The sequence below is a fragment of the Trichomonas vaginalis genome, chromosome III (assembly GCF_026262505.1).
Source record: "Trichomonas vaginalis G3 chromosome III, whole genome shotgun sequence".
NCBI lineage: Eukaryota > Parabasalia > Trichomonadida > Trichomonadidae > Trichomonas > Trichomonas vaginalis.
This window is the reverse complement of record NC_067205.1, coordinates 12,600,623-12,621,274: the sequence shown is the minus strand read 5'-3', so window position 1 is coordinate 12,621,274 and position 20,652 is coordinate 12,600,623. Positions and strand designations below refer to the sequence as shown.

Sequence of the window (20,652 nt, the reverse complement as noted above, 5' to 3'; positions counted from 1 at the left end):
TAAGTGATTTTGCTTGAAATAAAAATTATTGTTTGTTTACAGCTATCAAATAGATTTTTGCTATTTTGATTAAAATTTGTTAATCAAATTAATAATTTTTTTCTAAATATCTTAAATATCTGGATCACTCACTGATACGATGAATTAAACGATAAAAATAATACAAACTCAACTAAGTTTCCTGTCTTTCAACCAAAAAATATTATGCAATTTAAATTAAATTGTTTATTCAAATATAAAACAAAGATGAAATAATTACAGTTATCATAAACTTTATGAATAACTCTGTAATTGGTTCAGATTTTCGTAAAAATATTTTTATTAAAATCAATAAGAATACGTTTACCTACTATCATCACATATCTATAAACAAGAGTAGAGTGATTTTTATCATCGAAACTTTTTAAAAGCTGCAAGCTGGAAGTAAAAATCTTGTTTTTTTTCTGAGTTAGTTGTAGAACTATTGATTCCCGAGTTATCATTGTGATGTAGAAGGATGTCAATGTACTGACTGAAGGATATGAAGTGAATTGAATTTCATTGAATTTCAATTTGATCAAATTTGTTGAAATTACATGAATGTGTCAACATCTGTATCACTCTCCTTCACTTCTTCCCTATTTTTTCGAGAACGAAGCTAGCTCAGCTTTCGCTGAGCGAATTGACACTTTTGATGCCCTAAACGTACATACTCTCAAATTTATCGAAAAAAATAATACTACCTAAACTCGTATATTCTTATTTTAAATATGATATTATCCTTAGATTCCACACTAGAATATATTTAAATCAACTTTTAAAAAAGTTCGAATCCTGCGCGTCTCACTTTTTAAATTTTCCAAATGGAAAATTATATTCTCCTAAAACGAAAACAATTTTCCGAATTGACATCCTTAATGATTTAAAATATTTATGACAATCAGAAATAATTTTCTGTTATAAATTTTTATATTTTTGAATATGTCAGAAAATTGAGAAAAACATTGAATTTTATTTTCAACGGTTTATAAAAAATCAGATTTATTAAACCTTCCACAAATTAGTTTAGTGACTATGAGTTTTATTTTATTTTTTATTTCTTACATGATTATTTTTTATTTTTGATTAATTTTAGAAAAAATATGAAAAAAATAAACAGTTTATAGTATATAAAACAAATATGTATATAGTATATAACATAATAAACAAGTCATTTTCGTTAATTATTTTGTATTTTCTTCATCTGCATCTTTTTCTTCAATTTCTACATCATCGACATTGAATTCGGATGGTTTTGGTTCTTCTTCATCTTCAATCTCGAAATTCTCTTCTTCTTCATCGTAATCGTCATAAGAATCAGATTCACCTAGTTCGTAGAGGTAAATGCTGTGAACAGCCTTTCCAACTCTTTCTGCAGCATCAGGACGTCTTATCAACAGTGAGTTAAACTGTAATGTCTGTAATCCGTCGATTTCGGAACCATTTTCTCTCACAACTTCCATCATTTCGCTGTTTACGTAATTGTTGTTGTTTTCTGTGTCCTCTGTATCGTTTTCTATTGAATTTTGTTGTTTCATTTCAGGTTCGAACGGAAGAGGCAAACCAACAACGTTTGTAATAGCAGCATGTGTCTTAAGTTCATAATTAGACAACAATCCAGCTAAATCAACTGTTGCTTTGTCGATAATTTCATTAAGAATTTCATCATCTTGCATTGTAAGGTCAGAATGTACTCCCTCGCGTGCTCTGTTCTTAGATAAGTTGTTTTCAAGCCTTGTCTGGAGGTTTGTGATCTCCGAAATGCGTCTTTTCATGAGATTTTCCTCTTCTCCGACAATTAAATCGAAAATGTCTTCAACAGGAAGCGGAGCAGCGAGCAGGGAGTAATCAGTTGCCAATGTATCCATGTAAGAAGCTATTTGGGAGAAATCTGATGGATGGGAACCGTCACAAACAACAGATTTGATATTTGTGCAACTCAAAACGAGATTGGTGAGACATCTTAAGCCAATATCGCCTATATTATTATTGGAAAAGTCAATCATCTTGATTGTTGGTGAAATTCTTAAAGCGCAAATTAATTGAATTAAATCTTTTCCTAATTTGTGCGAATCGTCACCTCTAATGATGATAGACTCCAAGGTGGAGATGTTTGCAATCTGCGATAACTCGTAGGAGATGTTCGGAGTGCCTTCTTTGAAGATTCTCGAAAGAGAAAGCTTGGAGAGACGAACGAAGTCGCTGGACTTCTGGACAAATGACCTTAGATTATCCACAGAAATATTGCAGCCATCTAATACAAGGGATCTGATTTTCAATGGAATTTTTTCAGAAAAGAAATTGAAAATCTCTTCAAAATCATCGGAACTGAAATTTACATCGGCCAATGATAAATCTATCTTTTCTACGTGTTCGTTCACTCCAATTGAATTTATCAGCATTAACATGTCTTCCTTTAGGAATTTACAGCCATCTAAGCATAGGTATTTTAATTTAGGAGCATTGTGGACGAAATCACAAAGAACTTCCCCGGAATCAGAAAGATTTGTATTTGTTATCGAAATCTTTTCAATTTGGAAGCCGCTCTGGCTGATAAATGCTATTATTTGGCCTACATTACTAACATACGATAAATGTAATGACTTTAATCGTATGAATTCGTTATGAAATATTTCTTGAAGGAATTCCATGATCAAATCCGCATTATAAGCGTTAATTCTTGATCCTAATAAAGATATCTCTTCAATGTCATGCATATATTCGTTCGCCGTGATGCTTTGGAAGAGTAATGAAATTGATAAATCTGATAACTCGCAAAAGTTCAGTTTTATCGATTTCACGGGTGCTCTGTATGTTGACAATGCTGCAGTGAATGCCTCGGTGTCTGTAAGCTTGTTTTTGGAGAAATCCCAGTAAACTATATTTGAATTTTGAGAATTTTCCATTGCATGAGCGATTTGAACGCAGCCATCGACAGCTTCGGCATCAGTGATCTTAATTATCCTGATACTTTCGTTTTGTTCGATAATCGGAGCTATTGATTGAAAAATGTCGTGGCGAGTGAAGTTATTACAGACAAAACCATACGTAAATGGCGTATAGACTAAACTGGACGTAATTGGTCGCAATTCTGCTGAATCTTGTAAGCCATATTCCAAAATTTTCAGTGGAAGTTTGGTCAAATCGAAAATGCAGTTTCCTGATGTTAACAGGCTGTGGTAAAACATAGGAATCTCGTGGTAATAAGTCGTATCGTAATAAGAACAAAAAGCATTATAAGTAAATTGGAAAATTTGGGAAGGAGATAGGCTCGGATGGAATGGAGGGAAGAAGTCCATGTTGTGGCAAGTGAATTTAAACCTTAGATTTGCAGGTAAAGACGGATTTGATAAAATAAAATTGCGAAGAATGCTGCGGATGAACCTCATACATACTGGAGTGCATATAGTAATTGATTCATTACCATATTCAATGACAGCTGTTCGATCATCTAATGTAGAAATTGATGTAATCTTAAATAGATGAAATGATGTAAAGAATTTCAATGTAAAGATTAAAAATCCTGGTGTACATATTGTAATCATATGCTCTGATAAAGCAATCGCCGCATTATTGTATTCTTTGTTTTCATATATGAAATTTGCTCGGAAAGCAAGGTGAATTTTCGCTTGGTGAAGTGGGACTATCCTTTCTATTGCTTTTTGCTCAGCTGGAGTTAAGTGATAATCAAAATTCTGTGGAAGTTGCATCAAATTATGAAAAAAATGAAATAAAATTTTCGCCAAATTTTTCAGGACTTTACAATTAAAAAACTTTAATCGGAAATTCAATAGTTGAGATTTTTCAGTGTACAATCATAGAATTTACTTTGTTGAGTTGATGTTCGTGTATACTTTACTTTATTTTGTATTTCTGGTGGATATTTACTAAAAAAAACAGAAGATTTGTTTGAAATCTTAACACTCATAGTTGTAAAACAAAGTCAGACTTCATTATTTGAGATTATTTCATGGTGTACAAGTAATTAATGCATAAAAATATCAACAATGTATTTTCATTCACACTTCTGATAGATAATTCATTAATAACAAGTAATACATGTTTTGGATTTTGAAAGAATGACAACTTAATAATGAATTCCATCTATTCAATAGATGAGAAATCCGATGATTTCATTCAATCAAAATTTTACTAGTTTTTCATATCAATTGGAAGAATCCATTCACATTCTGATTTTATGTATTCTTATAATTTTCATGGAATTGAGTGCAATTGTTAATTTAAAAATAATTTAAAATTTTGATTTTTATTATTAACTTAAGGTTGGGCTGGGTTATTTTCTTTAGTATCTGGTGAATCTTGGGCGTTTTCTGCTTCTTTCTTCTTCCGATTGATGAAGAAAAGAACAAGTCCAACAACAATTCCTGCAATTACAAGAATTACAACAATTGCAACGACAATTGGAATCCATACAGAGCTACCACCATTTGATCCTTTTGGACTCTCTTTCACGCTATTTACTCCTGTTATTTTTATTGGTCCATTGTTACTAGGAACTTCACCTGAATAATCGGGGAATAAAAATTCCTCATCTTCAGTTGATGATCTTCCTCCGGAAAGAGTGATTGTGAATTTACTATCAAATCCACTATTGTAGAGTTGGAATAAATCCGATCCTTGTGTTTTTATAATTTTTTGCCCTTTTATTAATGTAGACTCTTCATCTGTAGGCCTTGCAAAATATGCTCCTAACTCGGATTCGATCGTGATGGTTAATGGTTTCAAAGATATAAATGAGTACCCCTTTGCTGTCTTTGAAGCTTGTCCGTTATATAGTCCTTTAATTACAGTATCAACAAATAAATTAGTTATTTTCGTGGATGGTATAATTTGAGAAATTTGAATTTTGCAATCATCGCAGGTAATTTTTGAATAAACACGACCGCCATCATTTACGTTTAAAAATAATGGACTTGCTGCTGTAAAATCAGAGGTCCAAGTGCCTTGTGAATCTCTAGTTTGTCCTTTGACAGAGTAATTTTTATTAGCAGAAAGAATTACAGGAACGGTTGTTCTTAGGCACTCATTTGCTTTAAGATTGAATGTCTTTATAATACTGTCTTTCTCTGTGTAAGAATAATTACATTCACCATTATAAGATTCATCTATTTCGTATTGGATTGCTCTATTACGTTTTGACTCTGCAATCCAAGCATCTGTACTTGAAATTGGCCCATTAATTGCGGGAACAATTCCCTCATAAACTTGAAATTGGTTTGCATCAAAAATACCATTATAAGTTCCATAATGATCAACTTTGGTTAATGTTGGACCAGAAGCTGTTATTTCAAGAACAAACGGACCTTGTTCTTGATACATTTGAAAAGTACCAGATTCTTCCTTATCTTTATAGAGAACTTTTATTGAATTATTTGATGATATTGTTAAGTGTTCTAAAGCATTTTTATATATCACACCAATATAAATTTTCTTATCTTTGTTTGAAACTATTTGAAAATCTCCTTTTGCAATGTTAACAATGTAAGTTTCATGAATTGATCCATCATTTCCTGTCCCATCAATTAACATAAAGAAAAGATTGATTGTCTTTGATGTATTAACTGCAGATATTTTGTAATATTTTTGGCTATCAATATGATTCAAAAAGAGAGGATTTTCAACCTCAAATTGAATTTCATCACTAAATTTCACTTGACCATTCTCAAAAGTTGTTGTTTTGTATGATAATTTATACCTCTCTTCATCAGAGTATGTAGCAATCATTGCATCAGCATTTGTGGCCAAACATTGTCCAGCTGGAATTTCGATTGTTTGAAATTGGTATTTTGCCAGTATTACTGGGATGCTTACAGTACATTCTTGAAATGGATTATCTATGGAGATAATCCAGAGTGAAATCATTAAAATTATGAATTCTGGAGTTTACATCCAACGGCGAAATTCGATTCAAATTTAAATATGCAAAAAAGCATGAAATAATGATTTATTATTGAAATGTTTATTTGTTGTAGTTACATATGATCCTGTTTTATCAGTAGTTGGTATAATCTTTGATACTTGAACTGAACATTCCTTTGCTTCATGACATGTTATCTTTGAATAAACCTTATGTTCTTCATCTTTAACTGACAAGAACAGTGGGTTTTGTGATGTAAATGTTCCCTGATATCTTCCCTTTTTATCTATGACTATTCCTTCAGCATCATAATTTTTATTTCCAGAAAGAATTACTGGTGTTGAAGTTCGCAAGCATTCACCTGACTTAAGATTGAATGTTTTGACTGCATTATCATTCCTTGTATATGAGTGTTGGCATTTAGAATAGTAAGATGAATCTACTTTGTCATGGTATGCCTGATTGTAATCGAATGTTGCTTTCAATGCTTCTTGATATGTAATTGGTCCGTTGATTAGAGGAACGATTCCTTGATAAAATATGTGCTTATTTAAATCATAGACTGAATTACTCATTTCAATATAATAATCAATTGTTGTTCTGGTTGGTTCGTCATACTTTATTTCAAAAATATATGGATTAGCGGTGGTCACACTTTGAGAGTCCCCGTCATGGGTCGTAGTGCCATTCTTTAATTCCATACTTGCATTTGACGCAAAATTTACATGCTGATATTGATACTTTAAGATAAAGGCAATGCAAACATCTTTGTCTTTATCAGAAATTATATTAAAATTGCCAGAATTTAAATTGACAATAAAACTATCCCTTGTCACAAATTGGGATCTAATTGTTGGATTAATTTTAGAAAAGAAGAGAACAATTTCCTTTTGAGGATTAACAGCTTGTATTTTGTAATAATTCTCTACTGAACTTCCGTCTTTATTTAAAAATAATGGATTTTCATATTTATATTCAATTTCGTTACTAATTCCCTCACCATTTTCGCATGGCATTGTTTTGTAAGATACCTTATATTTTGTTTCATTATCAAGAGTTCCGATCATTGCACTGCTCCATGTAGCGAAGCATTGTCCAGGTGGAATTGTAATTGTTTGGAATTCATAATATTTGGCATCTTCCTTTTCCTTTACGGTGCATTCTGGGAAGTGATAATCAAATGCAAGAAGCCATAAGAGGTACATTTAATATAAAGTAATGAATATTTCATAAGTTTACATTCAACGATCAATACAATTGATATTTTTGATTTATAAAACAATCATATTACCAAAAAATATATAGGAATAAGAATGATAAAATGACTTATTGAAATTTCAATCTGCTTTATCACAAATTAAAGGAAAAAAAATTGCGCCGTTGGAAAATTTATTGAGACCTTTAAATAGCATTCTATGCTATTTTTATGAAAGAATTTTAAATTTAGAACGAATTTTATCAAAATTTTCAGAGAAGTTTTCAATCTTCTGAAATGATCTGATAAAATTTAAAACAATTTTAAAATGCAAGCTCCGTTTTGTTAATAGATTATAAAAATCAAGCATTGAAAATTGAATAGATTATAAAAATCGTTTTATTTTTCTCAAAATAATACCACTAATTTTTAGCTATTTATCTTGCTAAAACTTATTTTAATGATTTTGATTTGCTTGATTGAATTTATTTGAGAAAAGAAATTGAAGGTCTTTTCCGGTAATAAATAATTTTAGGAAATTAAAATTCATTTCCGTGTTATAAATTGAATATTCAAGTTGATAGTATCATGAAGATCAGTTAAATTTAATTAATGAAGATTTTTTTAAAAGTTGGTTAGATTCTATACGATAGCACATATCCCGAGAGTTTCAGTAATTAAAATGTCATTTGAAATTTAAAATCGATATTAAACTAATTTTTTATATTATTCGTAACAAAAAGTACAAAAATAAAGAATTTATTGGTTATAGCTTAATGACAGTGTTCCAACATTTCCTTGGCATCCAGCAAATAAATTATTGGTTTCTGGAAAATAAATATTCTCCTTTATTTCCTATGATCAAACAATTTAAATAATGATCACACTCATTCTCTTATTAAGGAGGCTCATAAAAAAAAGAATATAAAAATAGAATTTTTATACATTCAAATTGTTTAATTTTGATTAAAGTGTCTATTCTTATTTTTCTGATTGAAGACCCAAATTTATTAACAAAGAGTTTTCAATGTTGTTATTTTTGTTAGGGAGAGAAAAAAAGTAAGTCTTCAGGTTTCCTTTGCCATTGAGAAAGATCTCGCGGCGTTCTTCGATGGTGTAGTCGATACCATCGATGAGGGAGTTCGTGCATTCTGAAATTTGAACACGTCCATGGATATCTTTAGACTCTAATCATGCGGCAGAATTTATTGAGTCACCGATGATGTAGAATGTTGGTTTGTCGCTTCCAAGGACACCACAGATTAGTGGACATCCACTGTTAACACCAATACGGACTTCGAGAGATGATTCAAGGTTTGAATTTATATATAAAAATCTAATTAATTATCAAAGATAAAAAAAGATTCAAATGCGATATATAGAATAAAGAGGATATTTGCTCAAATTAATGAAAAGAAAAAACACATTTATAAAGCAATTTTTATTTTAATTTAAAATATAAAATCATTGATCAGTCTTTGCGCCATGATCATAGAGGAATCTAGTGGAAATTCGTTTGGATTAACATAATATGGATTTGAAAATAATGAAAATTCCATAAGATAATGATAGATATTAGCATAAAGAGAAAGAGCTTCATATTTACATCTGCACCATGTTCAACCAAATATTTCACAATTTCGAAAGAATTCTTTTGGATTGCATAACTGAGAGGACATTTATATGAAATTCCATAAGTAAATAATAAGTAATAAAGTAAAGATAATTTGATATAACAATGATAGATATAATAAATATATATAGAATTCTATAAACCAATGACAGATATGAAAAGAAATATGGTTTTATAAATCGCTGAATAACATGAGAAAAAATAGCACTTCACAACAAATTGATAGATATGAAAATAAAGAGAATAAGTTTCATGTTTACATATGCACTATGTTCAACCAAGAATTGAACAATTTCGAAGGAATTTACTTTGATTGCATCACTGAGGGGACATTGATTAATAATAAATGTATCTTATTATTCAATGATAGATATTTATAAAGAGATAATTCTGTAATACAATTGTAAATATGAAGTCATTAAAAATACGATAATTCAAAGGTCAATATGAAAAGAAATTGAATGCGATAAATTAATGATAAATATGAAAAGAAGATGATTGTCAAAAAGTAATGGGAAATATGAAATGAAAATTAATCCACTGAAAAAATAATTAATGTGAAATTAAAGACAAAATGTATCTTGTTGACATCTGCACCATATTCAACTAACAGTTTGACCATTTCAATTGAATTTTCGTTAATTGCAATACTTAGTGGAATTTCATCAGTTTAAACCAAATTGAATGAGACAAATGAAAATATATAAATTTATAGAATGTTAGAAATCAATGAATTATATAAAATCAAAGAAAATTGCATAATTCGAAGATAAATGTTAATACATAGATAATCCAATAAAACAATAATGGATATTAAAACAATGAGAATATAAAAAAACAATGACAAATATAAAAAGAAAACTAATTACATTAAAATAAGATAAATATGAACATGAAAAGAATTCGATTAATTATTGAAGAATATAATAATTAGGAGAATATAATAAAACAGTAATAGATATACTAAAACGAATCAAATAAATTAATGATAAATTTGATAATAACGAGAATATAATAGAACAATGATAAATATAGATATAAAAATAATAGAATAAAGAAACAATTAATATAAGAAGAAAGATAAAAAGTCTTATGTTGACATCAGCACCATGCTCTATTAGGAATTTGATAATTTCAATTAAATGATCTCTGATTGCATCACAAAGAGGACAATAATTAATATTAAATGAATTTCATTAATCAATTATGAACATGAATATTAAAATAACATCTTAAGTCAATGATAGATATAAACTCGAAGGGAATTTCATAAAACAATAGTAGATATTAAAAGATATGGAATTATATATTACAATGAATAATAATAAATCTAAGCGAATACAATAAAACAACAAGAGATATTAAAAGAATTGGGATATAATTAAATAATGAAGGGTGTGAAATTGGAAACAATTCCATAATCAAATAAAAGATTTGAAAACAAAGAGAATTATAATAAGCAAAGATGGATATAACAATAGATAGAATTCTATAAAACAATGATGTAAATGAATAGACAAAAAATTGAATTTTTTGTTGATATCTGCTCCTTTTGAAAGTAAATATGATGCAACATCATAATTTCCGTAATATAGAATTTCTGCAAGTGCGTCAGGAAATTGTCCCAAATTTGATTTAAGATATTCAGCAATATCATAATGTCTATTTCCCAATGCAATGTTAATCATTCTATCAAATTTTCGGCCATCTTCAATCATTTGGGAAAAAATGTATGCATTTCCACTCTGAATAGCATACTTTTCTGAGTCTCTGGAATAATAAGATCCTTGATTCCTCAAGTAATTGAAACATAATTCCGACCCGAATAAAATTGCACACTCAAATGGATCCAAACCATACCTTCTATCAATGTTAAATTCAAGATTTGGGAATTTCCTTTTAAGATCATCAACCTTGTCCCATGCAATGTAATATAAAGGAGACTCTGTTGGGAATACATTGAGTATTTCTTCTTTAGTAAATTGAGGTTCATATAGTTTCCAAATTTAAAACCTTTATAAAATAATGCACTTGCTAGTCTATAAGTTTCAGGAAAAAATAGTAAGAAAATTCATTTGATATCTTTTGATAAAAATCAGCAAAATTTACAACATCTTTATAACGAAGTCTTGAATAAATATCTACCAAGTGAAATACCATTTGAATGGATATTTTGTTTGATTTAATAAGTTCTATGATTTGTAATGATTGCTGTAAAACATTATTTGAGTTGATATCCCAAATTAATTTGGATGCTTTGCATGGGTACTCGAATACATCAATAGGATTAATATTGCTAAAATCATTGAAATCATCAATTGCTGCCTCCTCTGAACATGACATATTTTGTTGTAATTATATTTTAAAAAGTGTCAAAAAAGTATTGTCAAAAAGATATTGTAAATATAATCTTTCAACTAATTTATCAATGCTTCATTAGTGGAATCAAATGACCTCCATATATACATTGGGGAAAGATTGTCACACTTATAGAAAATATTAGCGAAGTGAGTAATTTAATTTTTTAAATATCGGATTTTAATTACATTTTCATGATTCTATATTTCTTTGAAGGTTATTAAAGATATGATATTACACAATGTTCTTATTTCTTGGTGATTACTTGAATTTCAATGTCATTTTTCATACATTTGTCCAAATTAATGGTCATAAAAATTTTGGGGTATTATTATTGTCGTCTGGCGGTTTTAGACGACAATGCGAATTTTCAAATAATAGGATTTTTAGCCAGATAAAGAGCTACTCCATATATCATGCGTGTTTGCATACTATATACATAGATGGAATTGATGTTCTTCCTTTATTTAGGTACCGAAACATGCTTGAAAAATCTATTTTTTAGACGACAATGATAATTTTGTCACTTTTCCAGACGACAATAATAATTTGTCACCTTTTTAGACGACAATAATAATTTTGTCACTTTTTCCAGACGACAATAAAACATCCTCAAAAATTTTATTATGAATTTGCATAAAATTCATAATAAAAAGAAATGTCGAATGTATAGTGTCGAATCACTTGCTTCTTTAATAAGCATTGAAACTTGTTCATTTATATGCATGAAAATGCACAATCTGCATCAATGAAATCTGAATTGAACTCAACAAGAATTACCCGCAAATATTTGTTATCGGTTAAAGATTTCCACTATATATAAATAAACTGGCTTAGCATTTAACACATGACATACAAGATGTTCTAGCAAGTTCGATTGAAAAGACCTTTAGTTGAGTCACCAAAGTCAATATGAATTGGTGACGCTGCATCATAATACTGGATTGGTTGTGGTCATTTAATCCAATATCATTTTCTGCCAAGTACAACAATGCTGTTGAATCTGTGACTTGATCGCTGCGTTTATCCACTTGCTGATGATGTTGGAGATTTGAGGAACCATTGTAATCCATATGTGGACATTATTGTTTTAAAAAAATAGAATAAATAAGCCGAATTAAAACTCTAAGAATCAATATTCACTTAAAAAACGAGTAATTGTGAAATTGCAAAAACAAAAAATTTTATTCAAAATGATGAAAATCAATCATTTTTCTCATGATCAACATCATCAATGCTATAAATTTCGCAATATGTTACAAATAAATAAACAAAAATAAAAACTAAAATTAAAATTCCGATATAAGGGAACAAAAATTCGAATTTCTTAGCATAAGGCTGCAGATTCCTTCTATAGATACCTAATATACCAGCGCCTGGTCCTGATCCTGAAATTTTCCCATTCCAAACTTTAATTGCCCATTCAATGACTTTATCTTTGTCATAATTGTCCAAAAAGTCATACCAGATGTCCAAATAGTTATTGTGGATTGCAAAGAATGGTCTTCGAGCTGGATTGACGCCAATTGAACGACAATAAGTTTCCATCTCCAAACAATCGGTATCTGCGATCTTCATACCATCAGGAAGTTGTAGAGTAATGTTAAAAACATCTAATGTGTGCTTTTTATAGTAATCTTCTAAAATAATAAAAGGTTCGTGTAAATCTTTCTGAATTTTGAAAAATAGCGATGAAGGATTACAGTACTTAGGATACAGATGTGCGTATATGAATCTTTCGACTTCTTTCGCTTCCCATGCTTGATTATATTCTAAAGTCTGATTTAATAAGGGAAATTGGTAATATAAGAGTGGTTTGTCAGTGTTATAGTGCTTGTATGAGAAATTGTAGAATCTGGCTGGATATTCATCATATTTTGTCGCAAATTCTAAAAATAATTCTGAATAAGATGTGCGTTGCAGATCTTGTAAGAAGAATAATGATAAATTCTGATTTATTTCTAATTCTGATTGCAATTGTTCTTCATCTTCAATCTGAATCACAGGAGGTTCAATATATTTTCGAATAAATGATTTTAGTTCTTCATATGTGCGAGATTCGTTGTATAAACGTGATTTTTCGGCTGTTGTTGTGGCCATATATACTCTAGGAACACCTTCTCCTTGAAATTTTTTACATAATACTGGTTCTTTTTCGCATGAGATCTTTTTCATAATAATTTTATCATTATCTTCGAAAAATGAATCAAGTTTTGCTTGAACATTCTTGTATTCGTTACATCTTGAACACCAAACTGATTCAAGTGAAATTAAAACCGGTTTATGCTTTTCCTCTGTTAGTAACCTGTCTGCTTCTGCTAATGTGAGATATGGAATCTCGCAAATTGAAGCTTGAAGGAAGAGATAAAACATTTTTAAAAAATTTGTCAAAAAAGTCTTGTAAAGTTCTCAAATCTTCCTCATATATGAAATCAAAGAAGTGTTTCGACAGAAAATTTGATAGAAAAGGGTAAATTTTCTTGCAGAAATAGAAAATATATATTGTAAAAATAGTTACTATGGAAGTCCCTAGTCCAGGAATACGATTATTTATCTGAAAAAATAAAATAATCGTCTGACAAGGGTAAATTTATTTCTTAACCATTATGTTTATTATAATAAGAACTTCTTATTTTAAATCTTTTTAAAAATTGTGATGAAGTAAACCTTTGAAAAATTCTCAGAAATTAAATTAAATCCAAATTTAAAGAGAAAATTTGGATGTTTTTATAAGTTACATTTATTTGTGATTAATAATTGCATTAAATTTTTAATATTTGGATAATTTGCAAATTTCTCAAAATTGCATTCATATACGATCTTCATACTTTAAAATATTTCTATATATCAATATATCTATTAATATACAAAGTGGCAATGAAAATTTCGAAATGAAAAGCAATTTTAAATATATTTGAGTGTAAAAAGTGATAGATTCGATAACAAACAATATTAATATATTTATTATGTCACATGATATCTACTCACCAAGCCACTGGCTCGGGCATTGAGGTCTGGGGTCGAAACACTTCTGAAATCAAATTAATTTTTTGCAAATCAAGAATCTTCTCATATATAAGTTACATAGTAAAGAAGCCATTTCAGCTTACTTTATAAAGAGAAATCCACAAATGCATGATAAAATTGCAATAATTTGTGCTGAATTTACCTTCTATGAGAGTTTTAACTTACAATAGATATGCAATTATCAGATTAGCTATTTAATTGAAGTAATATTTCAGATGATAAAAGTTTTATTTATTTTATATGATAAATTACTAAATTAAACAAACTTTTTAAAACAATATGAAAATATAAAGATATTGAACAGTTAACCTAAAAGAAACAACAGAATTATATTTACAACTTGGACATTTTGAATTAAAATAGTAAGAAAGATAACAAACGCCTGTTTCAGAGCTATTCAAAGCTGTTGTTGCCTTCCCAAAGATCGATGAAGGACCGTTTTCATATACAAAAATTGTAACATGTGGACTTAAAACAAAAGGTTTAATTGCAGATTTTTCAACAATATTTCCGCAAAAATACACAGATACATTTGAAATTATTAATCCTAGAAAACTGCTTCCAATTGAACTCAGATTTGTACCAAATGGAAAAACTACTTTTTCAACCCTATGAAAATGATATATACTTTCATTGTCGATCGTTGTGAGAGTTGGAGGAAGAACAAGAGTAGTTAGATATAAATTTCGAATTCCATTTTGGCCAATTTTAGAAATAGGAGCTAATATGATGAGTGTCCTAAGATAATCTGCATCTTGTAGTGCTGCATGACCAATTTCTGTAATAGGATACCCTTTGAAGCTTTCTGGAATTATTAATTTATTTATTCTGCATGAATGTCTTCCATGAAATCCATTCAGTTTGTTATATAGATTTCCATCACCTAAGATATAATGATCTGTAGAAAATGTGTAAACAAGATCACAAGGATTGATGCTCGAAACTTTTTTAAAAGGTTTATTTCGAATATATCTAGAATTTAATATAAGAAGATAAGAATTCTTTTAAAAACCTTCCTAAATCGATAGTAAAGCATAAATCACGTTTAATCATTTCTTAATTAGTATCTTTCTCCTTCAATATCAAATATAATGCTAAAATCGTATAGATTTGTATCAATTTAAAGACATTGTTCATTCATGAAGACCATATTTCTAATAACATTTATCCATGGTCGGTCAAATCATTGATAATCATAAGTACATTTAAGAGTATAACACTAAAGAGAGAAAAAAAGATTTGATTCTAATGTTTCTATGTCACTTTTGAAGTTTTGGCTCAACAAACACTTTTGTCATGATCTCTGAATATTTACACAAATATGCCGACATTATTGATGCATACGAACAGCTATTTTGCTTAAGTTCAACTGACTCAGCAGACCGTGTTCTTGATTTGATATCATCGATTATTATCACAAAGTATAAAGTACCAGTGAACGATATTATAGGAAGTGTTCTCTTAGCAGCTCAATTTAACTATCGATCAATAATTTTATATTTCAAAATTATTGTGCATCTTCTTGCTAAACTTTATGATGTTCCAAATTTAAGTATAATTGATGAAAATGTTGAATTGTTTTTGACAAAAGAATTTGGCTCAGCCGAAATCAATCAAATCGAAGAATCGTTTCCAAAAGAAGATGAAATTCAATACATTATTATGTATGATCAAATCGATAGATTTAGAGAATATGTTACAAATCACTCAATAGATCAATTCTCAATGGATGCAATGCAATATTACAATCTCTCTCTTGTTGAAGCATGTTGCTATTTTGGATCTGTTAATATCTTTTATTTCCTCATTTCAAATTATGAAATTGAAATCAACAAAAAATGCCTTGAAATGTCTATTATTGGTAGAAATACAGACATTATCAATGAATGCATGAAAAATAATGAATTGGATAGAAACATGCTTGATACAGTTATGACTTCTCACAACAATAAATTCCTCGAATATCTTCTCGAAAGAGATTTGTGTAAACCAGAAGATTTCTCATTCAAATTAATCATCATGTCTCATAACTTGAAAGGAGTTTTCCTTCTATTCGATAAAGATAAAGATTCAATTATTCCATGGTGTGCAACATTTCCACAATCAATCGACATTTTAAGAGATCATATTCAAAATCTAAATTTAACAAAGACAGACAAATACGACAAAAACATTTTACATTTTGCATGTTTACACAATAATATCGAAATATGCAAATTGATTTTGAATTCATCATTTGCTGATCAAAAATTTATAAATTCATTCAAATTTCCTGACAAAACTGCTCTCCATTATGCAATTAAGAATAATAACAAAGAAATGGTTGAACTTCTTATTTCACATGGCGCAGATGTTAATGCACAAAATAATGGAAGTTATTCGCCTCTTCATTATGCTGTCACTAAAAATTGTAATGTTTTGATTGAAACACTTGTTTCACATGGTGCTGATATCAATGCAACATATGGATATGATAATACCACAGCTCTTCATATTGCAGTTGAAAATAATTCTAAAGAAGCAGCACAAATTCTTATTTCACTTGGTGCAGATCTCAATATGAAGACAAAGTTTAAAGAATTCACTCCTCTTCTGAGTGCAGTCTTTGAAAATAAGAAAGAAATAGTGGAATTTCTTATTTTTTCACGGCGCAGATATAAATGCTACAGACCATAATGGACAGACAGCTCTTCATAATTCGGTAATTGCAAATAATACTTTAGAAATTGCAGAGCTCCTCATATCGCATGGTGCAGATGTCAATTCAAAAGATAATAATCAATTTACCCCATTACATACAGCAGTTGACAGCGAAAAATTAGATTTCATTAAATTTCTAATTTCGCATGATGCTGATATTCACGCCAAAACAGATACTGGAGCAACAGCACTTCATTTAGCAGCCAGAAATTATAATTTAGAAATCACATTATATCTCATTCTTCAAGGTCTAGATGTGAACGACAGAGATAATAATGACAAAACTGTTCTCCATTATGCTGTTGTAAGTAATTATTATGATGAAGATGATGAAGATGAATGTCAAGATTTAGAAGAGCTTCTTGTTATACGTGGTGCTGATGTTAATGCGAAAGATAAAAATGAAACAACTCCTCTACATCTTGCAGTTAAAAACAACAACAAAGTAGTTGCCGAATTTCTTCTTCAAAAAAGGGCAGATGTTCATGCAAAGAATAATGAAGGGCAGACTGCTCTTCATATAGCAGCAATATCTAATGGTAAAAATACTATAAAACTTCTCATTCAAAACGGTGCAGATATAAATTCCAAAGATAATTATCAGAAAACTCCTCTTCATTATGCAATCGCAATTTATCAATCAATGATAATTATCAATGAAATTCTTAAAACGAAAGGATTAGATATCACAGCAAAAGATAACTCTGGAGAAACTGCTCTCCATTTAGCAGCTAAAGGTAATAGCAAAGCATTAATAAGACATTTGGTTGAAAATGGAGCAGATATCAACTCACACGATGATATTGGGCGTTCTCCAATACACATCGCCGTCGAAAATAATAAAAAATCAATAATTGCTCTCCTTAAATCACTTGGAGCAGATATCAATTCAAGAGATAATTATGGAGAAACTCCTCTTCATTATGCACTTCATCAATGTAGAAAAGAAATTGTAGATTTTCTTATTTCGCAAGGTGCAGATATCGAAGCAAAAGATAATAATGGTCGAAAAATAATTCATATTGCTGCTGAAAATGGCAGAGTTGGCATTGTTGAAAAACTTATCTCATTAGGTGCAGATTTAAATTCAGCAGATAATCAAGGACAAACTCCCCTTGATATTGCTTTAAACTATAGCCGTAAAATTGCAACAATTCTCATGCAACATGATGCCGTCGAATAAAGCTCTCATGAACTGTAAAAATTATTAATATATATGTCTTGTACTCATAAAATATATGATATGAAACTAGCTTAATTATTTTATATTAATTTTTATCGAAAAATAGCATGAATCACACTTACATTGAACAAACATTATGAAACTATTTAATTGCATTACTTAAGAATATCTTGTCCTTTTAAAGAACTTATAAGCTTGAAAATGAAATTCAAATGTTTCAAAAGATACTCAAACGGTAATTTTGAATTTCTGCATTTTAATTTATAGCTCAGATATGATGATGTGAGTTGATACACTTCGTTCTATATATTAATTGAAAATAAATATATTTACTGCAGTTAATGAAAGCTTATAAACATTCTTAACAATCTTTTTGAATTTTTTTATCTGATACATCTTTATCATAAAAGTATGTACTAGGACATCCTTCAACTGCATAATGAGATAGAAATGAATCATTCAAAATGTGATTTATGCTTTAGTATCAATTTAGGAAGGTTTTTTAAAGAATCCTTAGCTTCTTATATTAAATTCTAGATATATTCGAAATAAACCTTTTAAAAAAAGTTTCGAGCATCAATCCTTGTGATCTTGTTTACACATTTTCTACAGATCATTATATCTTAGGTGATGGAAATCTATATAACAAACTGAATGGATTTCATGGAAGACATTCATGCAAAATAAACAAATTAATAATTCCAGAAAGCTTCAAAGGGTATCCTATTACAGAAATTGGTCATGCAGCACTACAAGATGCAGATTATCTTAGGACACTCATCATATTAGCTCCTATTTCTAAAATTGGCCAAAATGGAATTCGAAATTTATATCTAACTACTCTTGTTCTTCCTCCAACTCTCACAACGATCGACAATGAAAGTATATATCATTTTCATAGGGTTGAAAAAGTAGTTTTTCCATTTGGTACAAATCTGAGTTCAATTGGAAGCAGTTTTCTAGGATTAATAATTTCAAATGTATCTGTGTATTTTTGCGGAAATATTGTTGAAAAATCTGCAATTAAACCTTTTGTTTTAAGTCCACATGTTACAATTTTTGTATATGAAAACGGTCCTTCATCGATCTTTGGGAAGGCAACAACAGCTTTGAATAGCTCTGAAACAGGCGTTTGTTATCTTTCTTACTATTTTAATTCAAAATGTCCAAGTTGTAAATATAATTCTGTTGTTTCTTTTAGGTTAACTGTTCAATATCTTTATATTTTCATATTGTTTTAAAAAGTTTGTTTAATTTAGTAATTTATCATATAAAATAAATAAAACTTTTATCATCTGAAATATTACTTCAATTAAATAGCTAATCTGATAATTGCATATCTATTGTAAGTTAAAACTCTCATAGAAGGTAAATTCAGCACAAATTATTGCAATTTTATCATGCATTTGTGGATTTCTCTTTATAAAGTAAGCTGAAATGGCTTCTTTACTATGTAACTTATATATGAGAAGATTCTTGATTTGCAAAATTGAATTTGATTTCATAATAGGAAGATTTGAGAACTTTACATGACTTTTTTGACATTTACAACATTTATAAATTTGCTCTATATATTGATTGAACATGCAAGTTTTGTTCATATTTCAAAAGTGTTTACTGATAATCTGTTCATATTTTCATTATCAATATGACTTTTTGGCAATTCATGTTATACAGATTTTGAATCATTCTTCCGAAACATTTGTGTAATGCATGAAAAATAGCGTGACTTCACTTTTGACAGTTTACAAATGTAAAGTGTTGCATCCTTAAAAACTTGGAAATATATACATTCATGAATTATCTTGTATATTAATTGAAAATCCATAAAACCCTAACAATATTTTTTCTTAAAAAAAACTATAAAAATATAAATAAAATTAATCGTTAAATAAAAATATTTGATATTAGAATTTTATTGGAAAATAAAAAACTTAATATTTTAAAGAAATACTTAAATACTTGAATGTTTTAACTTTTACATTATCATATAGACTCTCAAATTATTGATTGGAAACGTTTTGAGGGTTATCAATTTAAAAAAATTGTGAGTTTTTTAGATTTTTGGCAATGTTAAACGGTTAATTTTTTCTCAAAAAAATTATTTCGAATTTCCGAAATTTTTGACATTTTGGCTGAGAACTATGGTCTGCGAGGTACATAGATAGAATCAGTACCTCGCAGACTATAGTTCTCTATATGGCGCCGAAAATTTTTGGTGAAATGTCGTCGCATTTCACCAAAAATTTTTCGGCGCCATAGGAAGAATTGGAGGGTGTGAGATACTATTACATGCTATAGTACTCACACCCTCCAATTCTTAGCCAAAATGGCTAAAAATTGGGTGCAATGTCAACAATTGCACCCAATTTTTAGCCATTTTGGCTGAGAACTATGGTCTGCGAGGTACATAGATAGAATCAGTACCTCGCAGACTATAGTTCTCTATATGGCGCCGAAAATTTTTGGTGAAATGTCGTCGCATTTCACCAAAAATTTTTCGGCGCCATAGGAAGAATTGGAGGGTGTGAGATACTATTACATGCTATAGTACTCACACCCTCCAATTCTTAGCCAAAATGGCTAAAAATTGGGTGCAATGTCAACAATTGCACCCAATTTTTAGCCATTTTGGCTGAGAACTATGGTCTGCGAGGTAC

The 20,652-nt window shown here is 29.3% G+C and overlaps 6 protein-coding genes across 6 annotated transcripts; 2 read left to right on the top strand and 4 right to left on the bottom strand.

Annotated features, from left to right (window-relative positions):
• Window positions 1–1,007: 1,007 nt before the first annotated feature.
• On the bottom strand, window positions 1,008–3,733 carry TVAGG3_0690050 (uncharacterized protein; the record flags this gene model as incomplete). The annotated part of the gene is made up of 1 exon (XM_001316744.1): window positions 1,203–3,728. The coding sequence occupies one exon, from the start codon at window positions 3,726–3,728 to the stop codon at window positions 1,203–1,205; it is 2,526 nt and encodes an 841-aa protein (XP_001316779.1).
• A 563-nt stretch (window positions 3,734–4,296) lies between these two features.
• Window positions 4,297–5,901, bottom strand: TVAGG3_0690040 (uncharacterized protein; the record flags this gene model as incomplete). Its single annotated transcript, XM_001316743.1, has 1 exon — window positions 4,297–5,901. The coding sequence occupies one exon, from the start codon at window positions 5,899–5,901 to the stop codon at window positions 4,297–4,299; it is 1,605 nt and encodes a 534-aa protein (XP_001316778.1).
• A 51-nt stretch (window positions 5,902–5,952) lies between these two features.
• On the bottom strand, window positions 5,953–7,101 carry TVAGG3_0690030 (uncharacterized protein; the record flags this gene model as incomplete). Its single annotated transcript, XM_001316742.1, has 1 exon — window positions 5,953–7,101. The coding sequence occupies one exon, from the start codon at window positions 7,099–7,101 to the stop codon at window positions 5,953–5,955; it is 1,149 nt and encodes a 382-aa protein (XP_001316777.1).
• A 5,226-nt stretch (window positions 7,102–12,327) lies between these two features.
• On the bottom strand, window positions 12,328–13,468 carry TVAGG3_0690020 (protein disulfide isomerase family; the record flags this gene model as incomplete). The annotated part of the gene is made up of 1 exon (XM_001316741.2): window positions 12,456–13,455. A coding segment is annotated over one exon (1,000 nt), but the record flags the coding sequence as incomplete, so codon positions are not given.
• A 1,937-nt stretch (window positions 13,469–15,405) lies between these two features.
• On the top strand, window positions 15,406–16,785 carry TVAGG3_0690010 (proteasome regulatory particle assembly; the record flags this gene model as incomplete). The annotated part of the gene is made up of 1 exon (XM_001316740.1): window positions 15,406–16,785. One exon carries the CDS (start codon window positions 15,406–15,408, stop codon window positions 16,783–16,785), a length of 1,380 nt encoding a protein of 459 aa, XP_001316775.1.
• Window positions 16,786–17,452: 667 nt separating this feature from the next.
• TVAGG3_0690000 (Ankyrin repeat family) lies at window positions 17,453–17,992 on the top strand (the record flags this gene model as incomplete). Its single annotated transcript, XM_001316739.1, has 1 exon — window positions 17,453–17,992. One exon carries the CDS (start codon window positions 17,453–17,455, stop codon window positions 17,990–17,992), a length of 540 nt encoding a protein of 179 aa, XP_001316774.1.
• Between the last annotated feature and the right edge of the window lie 2,660 nt (window positions 17,993–20,652).